The following is a 15,880-nucleotide window of genomic DNA, read 5'->3' as shown; positions in this document are numbered from 1 at the left end:
TCATCTTTGCAGATCCCATTAACCCACCAAATCCTGGAGGTGACAGGCTTTGTATCCCACTGCTACCCCCCCCCCAATCCCCATGTTTAAAGAAGACCGGAACTCCATCACTGTGCTAGTCCCTCTTTTTCTTTGAGTCCTAAAAGCAACAGTGCCTTCACCACAGTGCCAACTCGTCTTTAATCACTTCAGTCCTACAGCTGACAAACGCTTTGTCCCATTGCTATTGTCCCCCATACTCCACCTTCGCCCCCTACCTATCCAGACATACATGTAACCAAACATATATGCAGTGCCATCCAGTCTGAGGTGACGGTCCTGTACCTCAGTGCCTGCCCTCTTGGTCTGTCTGGTCCTTAAGTCCTAGATGTTGACAGACCCTATATGCCGCTGCCACATTCATTACTCCACCCTGTCCTAAATTGGCTGGCTCTGTATCCAGTGTCATTTGCCACAGGTCCATAGAGTTCTAGAGGTGATGATGCCTTGACCCCAATGGTAATCTTCACAGTGCTTACTTTCCTCGAGGTGATGGACCCAGCATCCCAATGCCAGCCCCTTTCCTACAGTCTGTCTGACCCTTGAGGTGATGGACCCAATATCCCTGTGCCTAGTGCAGAAGGCTGTAACAGGGAAGGCATGTGGTCAGTGCACTAACAGTGATGTAAGTCTGTGCTTAGCTACTGTTCCGCTAATAAAGTCCTACTGATGTCCCAGGTTCACTTCAGCAGTAAATAAGAAGTAAATTTTCCTCTGAAAGATAACTGGGCAAGGGTTAGGGTCTGGGAGCATCTGGGACCTGAAAGATGCATCTTCAGTCACTAGGGTAGGGCTTAACTCAAGCGTTGTGGTGAGGCAAAGTATTGATACTTTTCAGCCTTGCAGAAACCCTAGGTGTAGCTGCCACAAATGGTAAAACATGTGTTGACTAAATACTGTTCAGATCGCCATTAGAGGACCATGAATAAAGAATGTCCATCAGCAGAACAAGCAGCATGGGTGTATTTGTAGAATGTGTTTGCCTTTTTATTATTATTGTGTTTATGCATTCATTATTTGGATGTAGTATTATTGTGTTTATGCTTCAATACTTTGGATGCCCACACTCATGTCTCTTCACACATCTGTAGACCTGGGGAATGTAAATATCCGCTTTTAGCGGTGTGCTTTATTTACATCTGGAACTTCATCTTTCTTAGATCAACACGTGGCCGAGACACCGTCCCCTCTAGTTCATAGACTTGCATGGGTACAGGGTTTGTCATCTTTAGAGCTGCCAGGCATATGGATCTGTACATGGTTATAGGGGTTGCTCTCTTTGGCCTTCCCATTCATTTTGCATTTTGACTCTTTGGGTGCCTACTTTGATTTCTGTTCATATTTTTAATTTATCCCCAAAAAATCACCTGACAACGTATTTTATTTCATCGTTCAAATTAACAGGACTGTCCATTTCTTTGGCTCTTTCCCTGCACATTAGACCTAAAGGTAATGTCTAGATAGGATCATACCCACCACCATCATGTCCTGCACCTGCAGGTCAGTCTTTTCCCTCAAGGTCTTGAATAAGTATCTGTACCATCTGCTCATGACAGCGGTCTCCAGCCCAAATAGTGTCATCGTACCCTTAAGCCCTTTACCCTCGTGAGGTCTTCTGTGTTCCTTCCAGTCAAGAGATAATTTCCTGACACTTAGATGCTCATCTGTTGACGTAAGGATGCTCTGGCCATGTGCAACTCTCTGGACCCGGAAGTCTTAGTTGTGATATCCGTTGTAGACTGGGCACCACCATAACTGTCCCCTCTTATGTTAAATGCCCTCCTATTAAGTCTGTTGAGTTTGACTTTGTCAGTTTTGTTAAATGTACTGCTCGATCCTGCTTGGTTCTCAGTCCCCTTAGTGTTTGCACGGATGTTGAGTCAGTTCTTGAACTGATGCATTTGTAAATTATCTGTCCAGCAATGAGGGATGACGCCTCAGGGTCTGCCTCTGAGGGTGCGCAATAAGTTATCATAAACTTCAAAAATAGTAATAGCACAGGAATCCAGAATGTCTGACAATAGACTTGGTGCTGAGGAAACCTCTTGCCACAGTAGCCCACTGTGAGGTATAGTTATAGGTGAAATATAGTTAAGGTTATTAGAAAAGTGTCGCTGGAATTGGTTGACTCTGTGGGGAGTGAAACCAGTGCTCCGTTCACTTGTACATGCATGCGAAGAGATGGACCGATGCCAGTTATTGTACACCCTCCTGAGAGATATGAGGTAGGTCAGGCGTCCTCCATAAACTGATATTTCACAAATGAATCTGTAGGGACCATTCTCCCCTTGACGTTTGGGAAGTCTGTGGCGCTTGTACAGCTCACACGACCGTCTTGTTTTCTTGCTCATCATCAAGTCTGTGCCTCTGAGTTAAGTAATTGTATGTTCGATGGCATCTGTCGCTGTAGATACGCATGTTTTGCAATAGCTCGCCATCTGGTGTTGGGCCGGAGTGTTACAAGTTGTTTTTCTTCGAAGAAGTCTTTCGAGTCACGGGACCGAGTGACTCCTCCTTTTGTCTCCATTGCGCATGGGCGTCGACTCCATCTTCGATTGTTTTTTTTCCGCCATCGGGTTCGGACGTGTTCCTGTCGCTCCGAATTTCGGAACGGAAAATTAGCTAATTTCGGAAGATTTTCGTTGGTATTGTTGCGTTCGGGATCGGCGTACTTAGATTCAACACCGCATCGAAGATCGAAGAGCTCCGGTGCCCTTCGGGGTAGTTTTTTGATCCCCCGTCGGGGCCTGGTCGGCCCCACCGCGTGCTGAAGAACGCCGATGGAACGGACCCCGTTCCGTTTCTGCCCCAAATGCCACAATAAATACCCCTATACAGACCAACACTTGGTCTGTAACCTGTGCCTGTCACCAGAGCACAGTGAAGACACCTGTGAGGCCTGTCGTGCGTTCCGGTCCCGAAAGACACTCCGAGACCGTCGAGCCAGAAGACTTCAGATGGCGTCCGCGCCGACAGCCCACCGAGAGTTCGAGGAGCAGGAAGAGGAAGGTACCTTCTCGATCCAAGAATCGGACTCCGAAGGATTCGACGATACACAAACCGTGAGTAAGACGTCGAAAACCACACAAAGGAAAATTTACAAGGCCCAGGGGACGCCACTGCCATCAGGCCATGGCTCCACCCATAAATTCGGTGACCAACCGTCGGCACCGAAAAAGGCCCAAACAGTGCCGAGATCGTCCGACTCCGGTCGAGACACCGGCACGCAGCCTTCTCGGGACCGAGAAAGTGCTGGAGACAAGCCTCGACACCGAGAGGCTGGTGTGGACACGGCTTGACGCCGAGACAGCGGCACCGAAGAAGATCGACGCCGAGAGGTTTCGGCCCCGAAAAAGAAAAAAGTCACCTCGGAGCCGAAAAAACACGCAGACAGGGTTTCGGTGCCGAAACAAACTGCAAGCGACCCAGCTTCAGGCTCTTATACAGAAGAGCACTCGCTAACCTCCCAAATGCAAAAGCATAGGTTTGAGGAAGAGCTACAATCAACTGATGTGGACCATACGCAAAAGCGTATCTTCATACAGCAGGGGACAGGAAAAATAAGCACCCTTCCCCCCATTAGAAGAAAGAGAAGGTTGGAGTTCCAAACTGAACAGACACCACAACCAAAAGTGGTGAAAAGAGTTACCCCACCACCCTCTCCTCCGCCCGTGATTAACGTCTCACCAGCACGAACTCCATCACACTCCCCAGCTCACACCACCATAAGCCAGGGTGACCAAGATCAAGACGCATCGGACCTATACGACGCCCCAGTGTCAGATAACAGTCCGGAGGCATACCCTACGAAGCCATCTCCACCAGAAGACAGCACCGCGTATTCTCAAGTGGTGGCTAGAGCAGCACAATTTCACAACGTAAGCCTCCACTCAGAACAGGTCGAGGATGATTTTTTATTCAACACACTCTCCTCCACCCACAGCTCATACCAAAGCCTGCCTATGCTCCCTGGTATGCTCCGGCACGCGAAAGAAATCTTTAAGGAGCCGGTCAAAAGTAGGGCAATCACACCAAGGGTGGAAAAAAAGTATAAGGCGCCTCCTACAGACCCGTTTTTCATCACTACACAGCTGCCACCAGACTCTGTCGTTGTAGGAGCAGCTAGGAAAAGGGCCAACTCTCACACATCTGGAGATGCACCACCCCCAGATAAAGAAAGCCGCAAGTTCGATGCAGCTGGTAAGAGTCGCAGCACAAGCTGCAAACCAGTGGCGCATCGCGAACTCCCAGGCACTACTTGCGCGCTATGACAGAGCCCACTGGGACGAGATGCAACATCTCATTGAACATCTGCCCAAGGACTTACAAAATAGGGCAAAACAAGTGGTTGAGGAGGGACAGACCATTTCCAACAACCAGATCCGCTCCTCCATGGACGCTGCAGATACAGCTGCACGGACAATTAATAAATCTGTAACTATCAGAAGGCATGCATGGCTCCGAACGTCTGGATTTAAACCAGAGATTCAACAAGCAGCTCTCAATATGCCTTTTAATGAAAAAGAACTGTTCGGTCCAGAAGTGGACACAGCGATTGAGAAACTCAAAAAAAGATACGGACACTGCCAAAGCCATGGGCGCACTCTACTCCCCGCAGAGCAGAGGGAATTACAGCACATTCCGTAAAACACCCTTTCGAGGGGGGTTTCGGGGTCAGAGCACACAAGCCAGCACCTCACAAGCAACACCGTCCAGTTACCAGGGACAGTATAGAGGAGGTTTTAGGGGACAATATAGAGGAGGGCAATTCCCTAGAAATAGAGGAAGATTTCAGAGCCCCAAAACCCCTACTACTAAACAGTGACTCACATGTCACTCACCCCCTCCACACAACACCAGTGGGGGGAAGAATAAGTCATTATTACAAAGCATGGGAGGAAATCACTACAGACACTTGGGTTCTAGCAATTATCCAACATGGTTATTGCATAGAATTTCTACAATTCCCTCCAAACATACCACCAAAAGCACAAAATTTGACAACACACCATTCCAATCTCCTGGAGATAGAAGTGCAGGCACTATTGCAAAAGAATGCAATCGAATTAGTGCCAAACACACAAATAAACACAGGAGTTTACTCACTGTACTTTCTGATACCAAAGAAGGACAAAACGCTGAGACCAATCCTAGACCTCAGAGTAGTGAACACTTTCATCAAATCAGACCACTTTCACATGGTCACACTACAAGAAGTATTGCCATTGCTAAAACTACACGACTACATGGCAACTTTAGACCTCAAGGATGCTTATTTCCATATACCAATACACCCATCGCACAGGAAATACCTAAGGTTTGTATTCAAGGGAATACATTACCAATTCAAGGTACTGCCTTTCGGATTAACAACCGCACCAAGAGTATTTACCAAATGTCTAGCGGTAGTCGCTGCACACATAAGAAGGCAGCAAATACATGTGTTCCCATATCTACACGACTGGCTAATCAAGGCCCATTCGTTAATACAGTGCTCAAATCACACAAATCATATCATACAAACCCTCTTCAAACTAGGGTTCACCGTCAATTTCACAAAATCCAAAATTCAGCCGCGCAAGGTACAACAATACCTGGGAGCCATAATAGACACATCAAAAGGAGTAGCCACTCCAAGTCCACAAAGAATTCAAAATTTCAACACCATCATACAACGCATGTATCCAACACAAAGGATACACGCAAAGATGGTACTACAACTCCTAGGCATGATGTCTTCATGCATAGCCATTGTCCCAAACGCAAGACTGCACATGAGGCCCTTACAACAGTGCCTAGCATCACAATGGTCGCAAGCACAGGGTCACCTTCTAGATCTGGTGTTAATAGACAGCCAAACTTACCTCTCGCTTCTGTGGTGGAACAACATAAATTTAAACAAAGGGCGGCCTTTCCAAGACCCAGTGCCACAATACGTAATAACAACAGATGCTTCCATGACAGGGTGGGGAGCACACCTCGATCAACACAGCATACAAGGACAATGGAACATACATCAAACAAAACTGCATATAAATCACCTAGAACTTCTAGCAGTTTTTCAAGCACTAAAAGCTTTCCAACCAATAATAGTTCACAAATACATCCTCGTCAAAACAGACAACATGACAACAATGTATTATCTAAACAAGCAAGGGGGGACGCACTCCACGCAGTTAAGCCTGCTAGCACAAAAGATTTGGCGTTGGGCAATTCACAACCAAATTCGCCTAATAGCACAATTTATACCAGGGATCCAAAATCAACTCGCAGACAATCTCTCTCGAGATCACCAACAGGTCCACGAATGGGAAATTCACCCCCAAATTCTAAACACTTATTTCAAACTCTGGGGAACACCTCAGATAGACTTGTTTGCGACAAGGGAGAACGCAAAATGCCAAAACTTCGCATCCAGATACCCACACAAACAGTCCCAAGGCAATGCCCTATGGATGAACTGGTCAGGGATACTTGCTTACGCTTTTCCTCCTCTCCCTCTCCTTCCTTACCTGGTAAACAAACTCAGTCAAAACAAACTCAAACTCATATTGATAGCACCAACTTGGGCAAGGCAACCCTGGTACACAACGCTGCTAGACCTATCAGTAGTACCCTGCATCAAATTGCCCAACAGGCCAGATCTGTTGACACAGCACAACCAAAAGATCAGACACCCAGATCCAGCATCGCTGAATCTAGCAATCTGGCTCCTGAAATCCTAGAATTCGGGCACTTACAACTTACCCAAGAATGTATGGAAGTCATAAAACAAGCCAGAAGGCCATCCACCAGGCACTGCTATGCAAGTAAATGGAAGAGGTTTGTTTGCTACTGCCATATTAATCAAATACAACCATTACACACAACTCCAGAACATGTAGTGGGTTACTTGCTTCACTTACAAAAATCTAACCTGGCTTTCTCTTCCATTAAAATACACCTTGCAGCAATATCTGCATACCTGCAGACTACCTATTCAACTTCCCTATATAAGATACCAGTAATTAAAGCATTCATGGAGGGCCTTAGGAGAATTATACCACCAAGAACACCACCTGTTCCTTCATGGAACCTAAATGTTGTCCTAACTAGACTTATGGGTCCACCTTTTGAACCCATGCACTCCTGCGAAATACAGTTCCTAACCTGGAAGGTGGCATTTCTCATCGCCATTACTTCCCTAAGAAGAGTAAGCGAGATTCAGGCGTTTACAATACAGGAACCTTTTATACAACTACACAAGAATAAAGTCGTCCTAAGGACCAATCCTAAATTTTTGCCAAAGGTTATTTCACCGTTCCATCTAAATCAAACAGTGGAACTTCCAGTGTTCTTTCCACAGCCAGATACCGTAGCTGAAAGGGCACTACATACATTAGATGTCAAAAGAGCATTGATGTATTACATTGACAGAACAAAGAACATCAGAAAGACTAAACAACTATTTATTGCATTTCAAAAACCTCATGCAGGAAACCCAATATCAAAACAAGGTATAGCCAGATGGATAGTTAAATGCATCCAAATCTGCTACCTTAAAGCTAAACGACAGCTGCCCATTACACCAAGGGCACACTCAACCAGAAAGAAAGGTGCTACCATGGCCTTTCTAGGAAACATCCCAATGCAAGAAATATGTAAGGCAGCCACATGGTCTACGCCTCACACATTCACCAAGCACTACTGTGTAGACGTGTTATCCGCACAACAAGCCACAGTAGGTCAAGCCGTATTAAGAACATTATTTCAGACTACTTCCACTCCTACAGGCTGAGCCACCGCTTTTGGGGAGATAACTGCTTACTAGTCTATGCAAAACATGCGTATCTACAGCGACAGATGCCATCGAACTGAAAATGTCACTTACCCAGTGTACATCTGTTCGTGGCATCAGTCGCAGTAGATTCGCATGTGCCCACCCGCCTCCCCGGGAGCCTGTAGCAGTTTGGAAGTTACCTTCAATTATTTATATATGTATCATCTCAACCTTAAATAGGTGCATACTTAGTCACTCCATTGCATGGGCACTATTACTACAATTCAACTCCTACCTCACCCTCTGCGGGGAAAAACAATCGAAGATGGAGTCGACGCCCATGCGCAATGGAGACAAAAGGAGGAGTCACTCGGTCCCGTGACTCGAAAGACTTCTTCGAAGAAAAACAACTTGTAACACTCCGGCCCAATACCAGATGGCGAGCTATTGCAAAACATGCGAATCTACTGCGACTGATGCCACGAACAGATGTACACTGGGTAAGTGACATTTTCATTTCATCTCAAACAATTCTAATAACTGGTGCTATAAGTTCTTCTCTCTAAACACTTTCCTTCCTCCTATCTCACCTATCCTCCTCTTTCCTCCGCCCTAAGTGTTGACCACTTTGCCGCTTACTAGACCTCACCGATGTAATACGAACGCTTCTTTCCCTACTACTCCTGAATCCACGTGTATCTTCCCCTTTCTCTTTCTTGGCTTCTTCCCCACCCCAGGCTTTACTTCACTCCGTGTTATGTTTCGACTGTTTACATTCAGCCTCGAAGAAGATCATCATCTTATCTGTTGCATCCTTAAGTGAGCTTGTATCACCCTCCTTTGCGCACTCTGTTTTCCTCATCTTCTCACTTCATTACTTTGATTCACTCAATCTTTTGTCTTCCTCGCTTCTTATAACTTGACTATTGTCCTTCCTTCTCTCCAAAAACCCACAATTGACTCTACTGACCTTTGTAATTTTCATCATTTGTTTTTGCTTGCAAATCATCCACAGGAATCTACTGAACCTTATGTCCTTATTTTTCTTCAGCCATATCACAAACTTTCCTCTGTCCTCCTATTAGTACTTCTTTGCTCAGCTTTTGACTTTTCAACATTGGGTATCAGTGGCTCTGTTTGTGACATGTTTCCTTGATATTCCTCTGACTGTACCTTGTTGCTAGTTTCTTTGTCTGCAGTTGAACCTGTTCTCTTTGGTATTCCTCTGGGCTTTATCTTTATGCTGTTCTTTATGTTGCATTCCATCTTCCAGGCCTGATTTGCTCTTACCCGTGGATGACTCATGAATGTTCTTTACATTTTCTTCTTTCTCTGATGACCTCCAAGCTCAGTTTTCAGCCGGCCGCTCTGGTTTTGAGGCCTGAGCGTCCTCTCACGTTCTCAGACTTGATCCCACTAAGAACCACTTTTGTCCCCTGATTTACCTTGTGCTTCTTACTGTCGTGCATCTTCTTTCCAGCATCTCAGCTGTCTTTTCGATATCCACTCATGACTGTGCATTTGAGTTTGGTTCTTCACTAAACTTTCTCCATCACATTTCTCAAGTCTCCAAAGTCTGTCACATTCGCATACAAAATCATGAATCGTTATTGACTTGTTATTTTATTTATCTTGTGTTTCAAACTTCTATTTGCCCACTCAGATTAATTACTGCTGTTGACTGTATATTGATCTTCCTACACCTTACTGACTCACTTTAGAATATCCCATATCACGCACACATCTCGTACATTATCCAGCTTTGTTGAATATCTTTGTTTCTTCAGTTTTGGTTCCACTTCCTTTTTCTTGTGTTCCGGAGTGTTAATGTGGTGGCTTCTTTGGTTTCATTACATACTCACCATACTCTTTGCTCCAGTGTGCTTTCTCTGTGTGCTCCCTAACACTTTCACTAATTTTTCCTCTTTGCACGCGACTTGTGGGATGAATCCCAGTTCTCGTCAGGAGCGCCCCAACCCTATTTTAATGATTAAAAGCAATGCTGACATTTCCCCACCTGTGTGATACATACAGTCTTGATTAAAGCACCAACATTTTTTATTTGTTGTCTGCTTTCTTAATCCTTTCTACCTTTTTTCACTTTGGTATATTAAGCATTTTGGGCAAAAATGTCATAATAAACACAATCCGTTCTCCAGAGATGCACTCGCGTGGATCAATGCATTCTCCAGGCGTCTCAGTAAATGTCACTGAAGACACCTGTGTCTTGATTTAAACTCGGCAGCTCTAACCTCCGTCATCCATGTGCCAATCTGTCTTTCCTTCAGCCCTTTGAAAACTATTAGCAGCTGATGATCATTCTCTTTCTTCTGCAGCCGTCCATTCTTCCGGAGAGCCCTGTCTTAGGACCTGACTTCACAAGCCTTGAGTTGGGCCCACTGGGGGTTCAAATGAAGGATGACTGCCCCCCGGCCCCCTGCTCCTTGCCTCAGAATACCTTCTCACAGAAGCTTGACTCTCCTACCCCCTTGAATGGACATCAGACACTTCTCCCTTACTTCACTCCGCCTGCGGTACCTACAAGCCCACCAGCCCTCTCATCTGCAACAGAACCCTCAGCTGCAGTTTTTCAATATCAGCCGTGCATTGTGTATCGCCCTGCTCCGTTTTTCTCTATGGTCACCTCCTCTTCAGTACCAGAGGCAGGGTTACCCAAAGACCCTCCTACAGTTCAAGAAGAAAACCAACACACTGACGGGACCTTTGTTGTGCCCACCTCTGGCCCCCCTGTAAGAGGAGGAAGCAGCCGTCGAAAGCAGCTCCAGAAGATTGCACCCCGAGGCACAACCCCAGCTAACACCATCATGGCCCAGTTGCTGATCACAGGTCAGTATTTTTAAAGGGGCAATACGGAAATTGCTCATGAGCTTGATGTGCTTTGCATTTGCCATGATGTCTTTGTTCTCAGGTAAAATAGTAAAATGTTTAGGTCTCCTTTTTCTTGGTATAGATAAAGAATCGCTCTCCTCAAGCATGTACAAGAGCTTCGGCCACTTTAGAACATGACTAGCTCTGTTCAGACATAATACTTCAATGTTTTGGGGGCTAGAATAAGGCTGCCTTCATCTCAGGCAAGGCTTCGGTCTGTGAAGGTTAAAACAAGACTAGTTCTATCCATACCCACTAGTTGTGTAATCTGTGACTCTGGCGTAATTCTGCAAAGCGTGCTTTACCACCCACAGGTGAACTTGGTTCAATGCACCAATGATGAATGTGAAAGGCAGATTATTGTAGTCCCACAGAACACTTTTCAGTGTGTTATTAACCCCTTCGCTGCCAGGCCTTTTCCCCCTCAGGTGCCAAGCCTTTTTTATGCTACTTGGGGCAGTGCGCGCTTAGGCCCTCATAACCTTTTGTTCACATAAGCTACCCATGCCAAATTTGCGTCCTTTTTTTCCAACATCCTAGGGATTCTAGAGGTACCCAGACTTTTTGGGTTCCCCTGAAGGAGGCCAAGAAAATAGCCAAAATACAGTGAAAAGTTCGTTTAAAAAAAAAAATAGGAAAAAAGGGCTGCAGAAGAAGGCTTGTGGTTGTTTTGCCTGAAATTGGCATCAACAAAGAGTTTGCAGTGCTAAAATCATCAGCTTCCCAGCTTTCAGTAATAGGCAGACTTGAATCCGAAAACCCAATTTATCAACACAATTTTAGCATTTTACTGGGACATACCCCATTTTCCTTCCAGTCAGTGACAGAAATGGGTGTGAAACCAATGCTGGATCCCGGAAACCTAAACATTTCTGAAAAGTAGACAAAATTCTGAATTCAGCAATGGGTAATTTGTGTAGATCCTACAAGGGTTTCCTACAGAAAATAACAACTGAAATAAAAAAAAGTATTGAAATTGAGGTGGAAAAAAAACCAGCCATTTTTCTCTACGTTTTACTCTGTAACTTTTTCCTGCAATGTCAGATTTTTGAAAGCAATATACTGTTACGTCTGCTGGACTCTTCTGGTTGCGGGCTGTATAGGGCTTGTAGGTTCATCAAGAACTCTAGGTACCCAGAGCCAATAAATGAGCTGCACCTTGCAGTGGGTTTTCATTCTACACAGGCTATACAGCAATTCATTTGCTGAAATATAAAGAGTGAAAAATAGGTATCAAGCAAACCTTTCTATTTCCAAAATGGGGACAAGATACGGTGTTGAGGAGCAGTGGTTATTTGCACATCTCTGAATTCTGGGGTGCCCATACTAGCATGTGAATTACAGGGCATTTCTCAAATAGATGTCTTTTTTTACACACTGTCTTACATTTGGAAGGACAAAATGTAAAGAAAGTCAAGAGGCAATAACACTTGTTTTGCTATTCTATGTTCCCCTAAGTCTCCCGATAAAAATGGTACCTCACTTTTGTGGGTAGGCCTAGTGCCCGCGACAAAAAATGCCCCAAAACACAACGTGGACACATCACATTTTCTCAAAGAAAACAGAGGTGTTTTTTTGCATAGTGCCTACCTGTGGATTTTGGCCTCTAGCTCAGCCGGCACCTAGGGAAACCTACCAAACGTGTGCATTTTTTAAAACTAGAGACCTAGGGGAATCCGTGAAGGGGTGACTTGTGGGGCTCTCACCAGGGTCTGTTACCCAGAATCCTTTGCAAACCTAAAATTTGGCTAAAAAAACACTTTTTCCTCACATTTCAGCGACAGAGTTCTGGAATCTGAGAGGAGCCACAAATTTCCTTCCACCCAGCGTTCCCCCAAGTCTCCCGATAAAAATGGTACCTCACTTGTGTGGGTGGGCCAGGTGCCTGCAACAAAAAAAAGGCCCAAAACTTGTAGAGACAGAGGGGATAGCACAGCGAGTTGATAAGGACATATTCTTCTTTTATACATCTTTAGGCTTACTCTGCTTTGGGGACCCACACAAGTGAGGTGTCATTTTACTTGGGAGACTGAGGGGAACGCTGGGGAGTAGGTATTTTGTGCTGGACCAGTGATCCTACTAAGGAAAATATGCTTTTTTTAAGCACATTTTGAGGTTTGCAGTGGAGTTTGGGTAAGAAAATGTTGGGTGTAAGGAAATGCCTCCTTGGCATGGTTGCCCCCTGACTTTTTGCCTTTGCTGATGCTATGTTTACAATTGAAAGTGTGCTGAGGCCTGCTAACCAGGCCCCAGCACCAGTGTTCTGTCCCTAACCTGTACTTTTGTATCCACAATTGGCAGACCCTGGCATCCAGATAAGTCCCTTGTAACTGGTACTCCTAGTACCAAGGGCCCTGATGCCAAGGAAGGTCTCTAAGGGCTGCAGCATGTCTTATGCCACCCCGGAGACCTCTCACTCAGCACAGACACACTGCTTGCCAGCTTGTGTGTGCTAGTGAGAACAAAACGAGTAAGTCGACATGGCACTCCCCTCAGGGTGCCATGCCAGCCTCTCACTGCCTATGCAAGTATAGGTCAGTCACCACTCTAGCAGGCCTTACAGCCCTAAGGCAGGGTGCACTATACCATAGGTGAGGGTACCAATGCATGAGCATGGTACCCCTACAGTGTCTAAGCAAAACCTTAGACATTGTAAGTGCAGGGTAGCCATAAGAGTATATGGTCTGGGAGTTTGTCAAACACGAACTCCACAGCACCATAATGGCTACACTGAAAACTGGGAAGTTTGGTATCAAACTTCTCAGCACAATAAATGCACACTGATGCCAGTGTACATTTTATTGCAAAATACACCCCAGAGGGCACCTTAGAGGTGCCCCCTGAAACTTAACCGACTGTCTGTGTAGGCTGACTAGTTCCAGCAGCCTGCCACACTAGAGACATGTTGCTGGCCCCATGGGGAGAGTGCCTTTGTCACTCTGAGGCCAGTAACAAAGCCTGCACTGGGTGGAGATGCTAACACCTCCCCCAGGCAGGAGCTGTAACACCTGGCGGTGAGCCTCAAAGGCTCACCCCTTTGTCACAGCACCGCAGGACACTCCAGCTAGTGGAGTTGCCCGCCCCCTCCGGCCCGGCCCCCACTTTTGGCGGCAAGGCCGGAGAAAATAATGAGAATAACAAGGAGGAGTCACTGGCCAGTCAGGACAGCCCCTAAGGTGTCCTGAGCTGAGGTGACTCTAACTTCTAGAAATCCTCCATCTTGCAGATGGAGGATTCCCCCAATAGGGTTAGGATTGTGACCCCCTCCCCTTGGGAGGAGGCACAAAGAGGGTGTACCCACCCTCAGGGCTAGTAGCCATTGGCTCCTAACCCCCCAGACCTAAACACGCCCTTAAATTTAGTATTTAAGGGCTACCCTGAACCCTAGAAAATTAGATTCCTGCAACTACAAGAAGAAGGACTGCCCAGCTGAAAACCCCTGCAGAGGAAGACCAGAAGACAACAACTGCCTTGGCTCCAGAAACTCACCGGCCTGTCTCCTGCCTTCCAAAGAACTCTGCTCCAGCGACGCCTTCCAAAGGGACCAGCGACCTCTGAATCCTCTGAGGACTGCCCTGCTTCGACGACGACAAGAAACTCCCGAGGACAGCGGACCTGCTCCAAAAAGACTGCAACTTTGTTTCAAGAAGCAGCTTTAAAGAACCCTGCAACTCCCCGCAAGAAGCGTGAGACTTGCAACACTGCACCCGGCGACCCCGACTCGGCTGGTGGAGAACCAACACCTCAGGGAGGACCCCCGGACTACTCTACGACTGTGAGTACCAAAACCTGTCCCCCCTGAGACCCCACAGCGCCGCCTGCAGAGGGAATCCCGAGGCTTCCCCTGACCGCGACTCTCTGAAACCTAAGTCCCGACGCCTGGAGAAGACCCTGCACCCCCAGGACCTGAAGGACCGGACTTTCACTGAAGAAGTGACCCCCAGGAGTCCCTCTCCCTTGCCCAAGTGGAGGTTTCCCAGAGGAAGCCCCCCCTTGCCTGCCTGCAGCGCTGAAGAGATCCCTCGATCTCTCATTGACTTACATTGCGAACCCGACGCTTGTTCTAACACTGCACCCGGCCGCCCCCGCGCCGCTGAGGGTGAAATTTCTGTGTGGGCTTGTGTCCCCCCCGGTGCCCTACAAAACCCCCCTGGTCTGCCCTCCGAAGACGCGGGTACTTACCTGCAAACAGACCGGAACCGGGGCACCCCCTTCTCTCCATTCTAGCCTATGTGTTTTGGGCACCACTTTGAACTCTGCACCTGACCGGCCCTGAGCTGCTGGTGTGGTAACTTTGGGGTTGCTCTGAACCCCCAACGGTGGGCTACCTTGGACCAAGAACTGAACCCTGTAAGTGTCTTACTTACCTGGTAAAACTAACAAAAACTTACCTCCCCCAGGAACTGCGAAAATTGCACTGTGTCCACTTTTTAAGTAGCTATTTGTGAATAACTTGAAAAGTATACATGCAATTGAAATGATTCAAAGTTCCTAATGTACTTACCTGCAATACCTTTCAAACAAGATATTACATGTTAAATTTGAACCTGTGGTTCTTAAAATAAACTAAGAAAAGTTATTTTTCTATAACAAAACCTATTGGCTGGATTTGTCTCTGAGTGTGTGTACTTCATTTATTGTCTATGTGTATGTACAACAAATGCTTAACACTACTCCTTGGATAAGCCTACTGCTCGACCACACTACCACAAAATAGAGCATTAGTATTATCTATTCTTACCACTATTTTACCTCTAAGGGGAACCCTTGGACTCTGTGTATGCTATTCCTTACTTTGAAATAGCACATACAGAGCCAACTTCCTACATTGGTGGATCAGCGGTGGGGTACAAGACTTTGCATTTGCTGGACTACTCAGCCAATACCTGATCACACGACAAATTCCAAAATTGTCATTAGAAATTGATTTTTGCAATTTGAAAAGTTTTCTAAATTCTTAAAAGACCTGCTAGGGCCTTGTGTTAGATCCTGTTTAGCATTTCTTTTAGAGTTTAAAAGTTTGTAAAAGTTTGAATTAGATTCTAGAACCAGTTTTAGATTCTTAAAAAGTATTCCAACTTTTAGAAGCAAAATGTCTAGCACAGATGTGACTGTGGTGGAACTCGACACCACACCTTACCTCCATCTACAGATGAGAGAGCTAAGGTCACTCTGTAAACTAAAGAAAATAAC

At 46.0% G+C, this 15,880-nt stretch overlaps 1 protein-coding gene across 1 annotated transcript in view; it reads left to right on the top strand.

Annotated features, from left to right (window-relative positions):
• The window catches only part of LOC138293648 (MLX-interacting protein-like), a 168,708-nt gene that overhangs the window by 75,646 nt on the left and 77,182 nt on the right, over window positions 1-15,880 (top strand). Inside the window, exon 10 of the mRNA XM_069232939.1 lies at window positions 10,135-10,645. Within this exon, the coding sequence (XP_069089040.1) occupies window positions 10,135-10,645 (511 nt within the window). The remainder of the gene's footprint in view (window positions 1-10,134; window positions 10,646-15,880) is intronic.

The sequence above is a fragment of the Pleurodeles waltl genome, chromosome 4_2 (assembly GCF_031143425.1).
Source record: "Pleurodeles waltl isolate 20211129_DDA chromosome 4_2, aPleWal1.hap1.20221129, whole genome shotgun sequence".
NCBI classification, from domain to species: domain Eukaryota; kingdom Metazoa; phylum Chordata; class Amphibia; order Caudata; family Salamandridae; genus Pleurodeles; species Pleurodeles waltl.
Note: the sequence above shows the minus strand (reverse complement) of the source record. Positions and strands in the feature narration are given on the sequence as shown.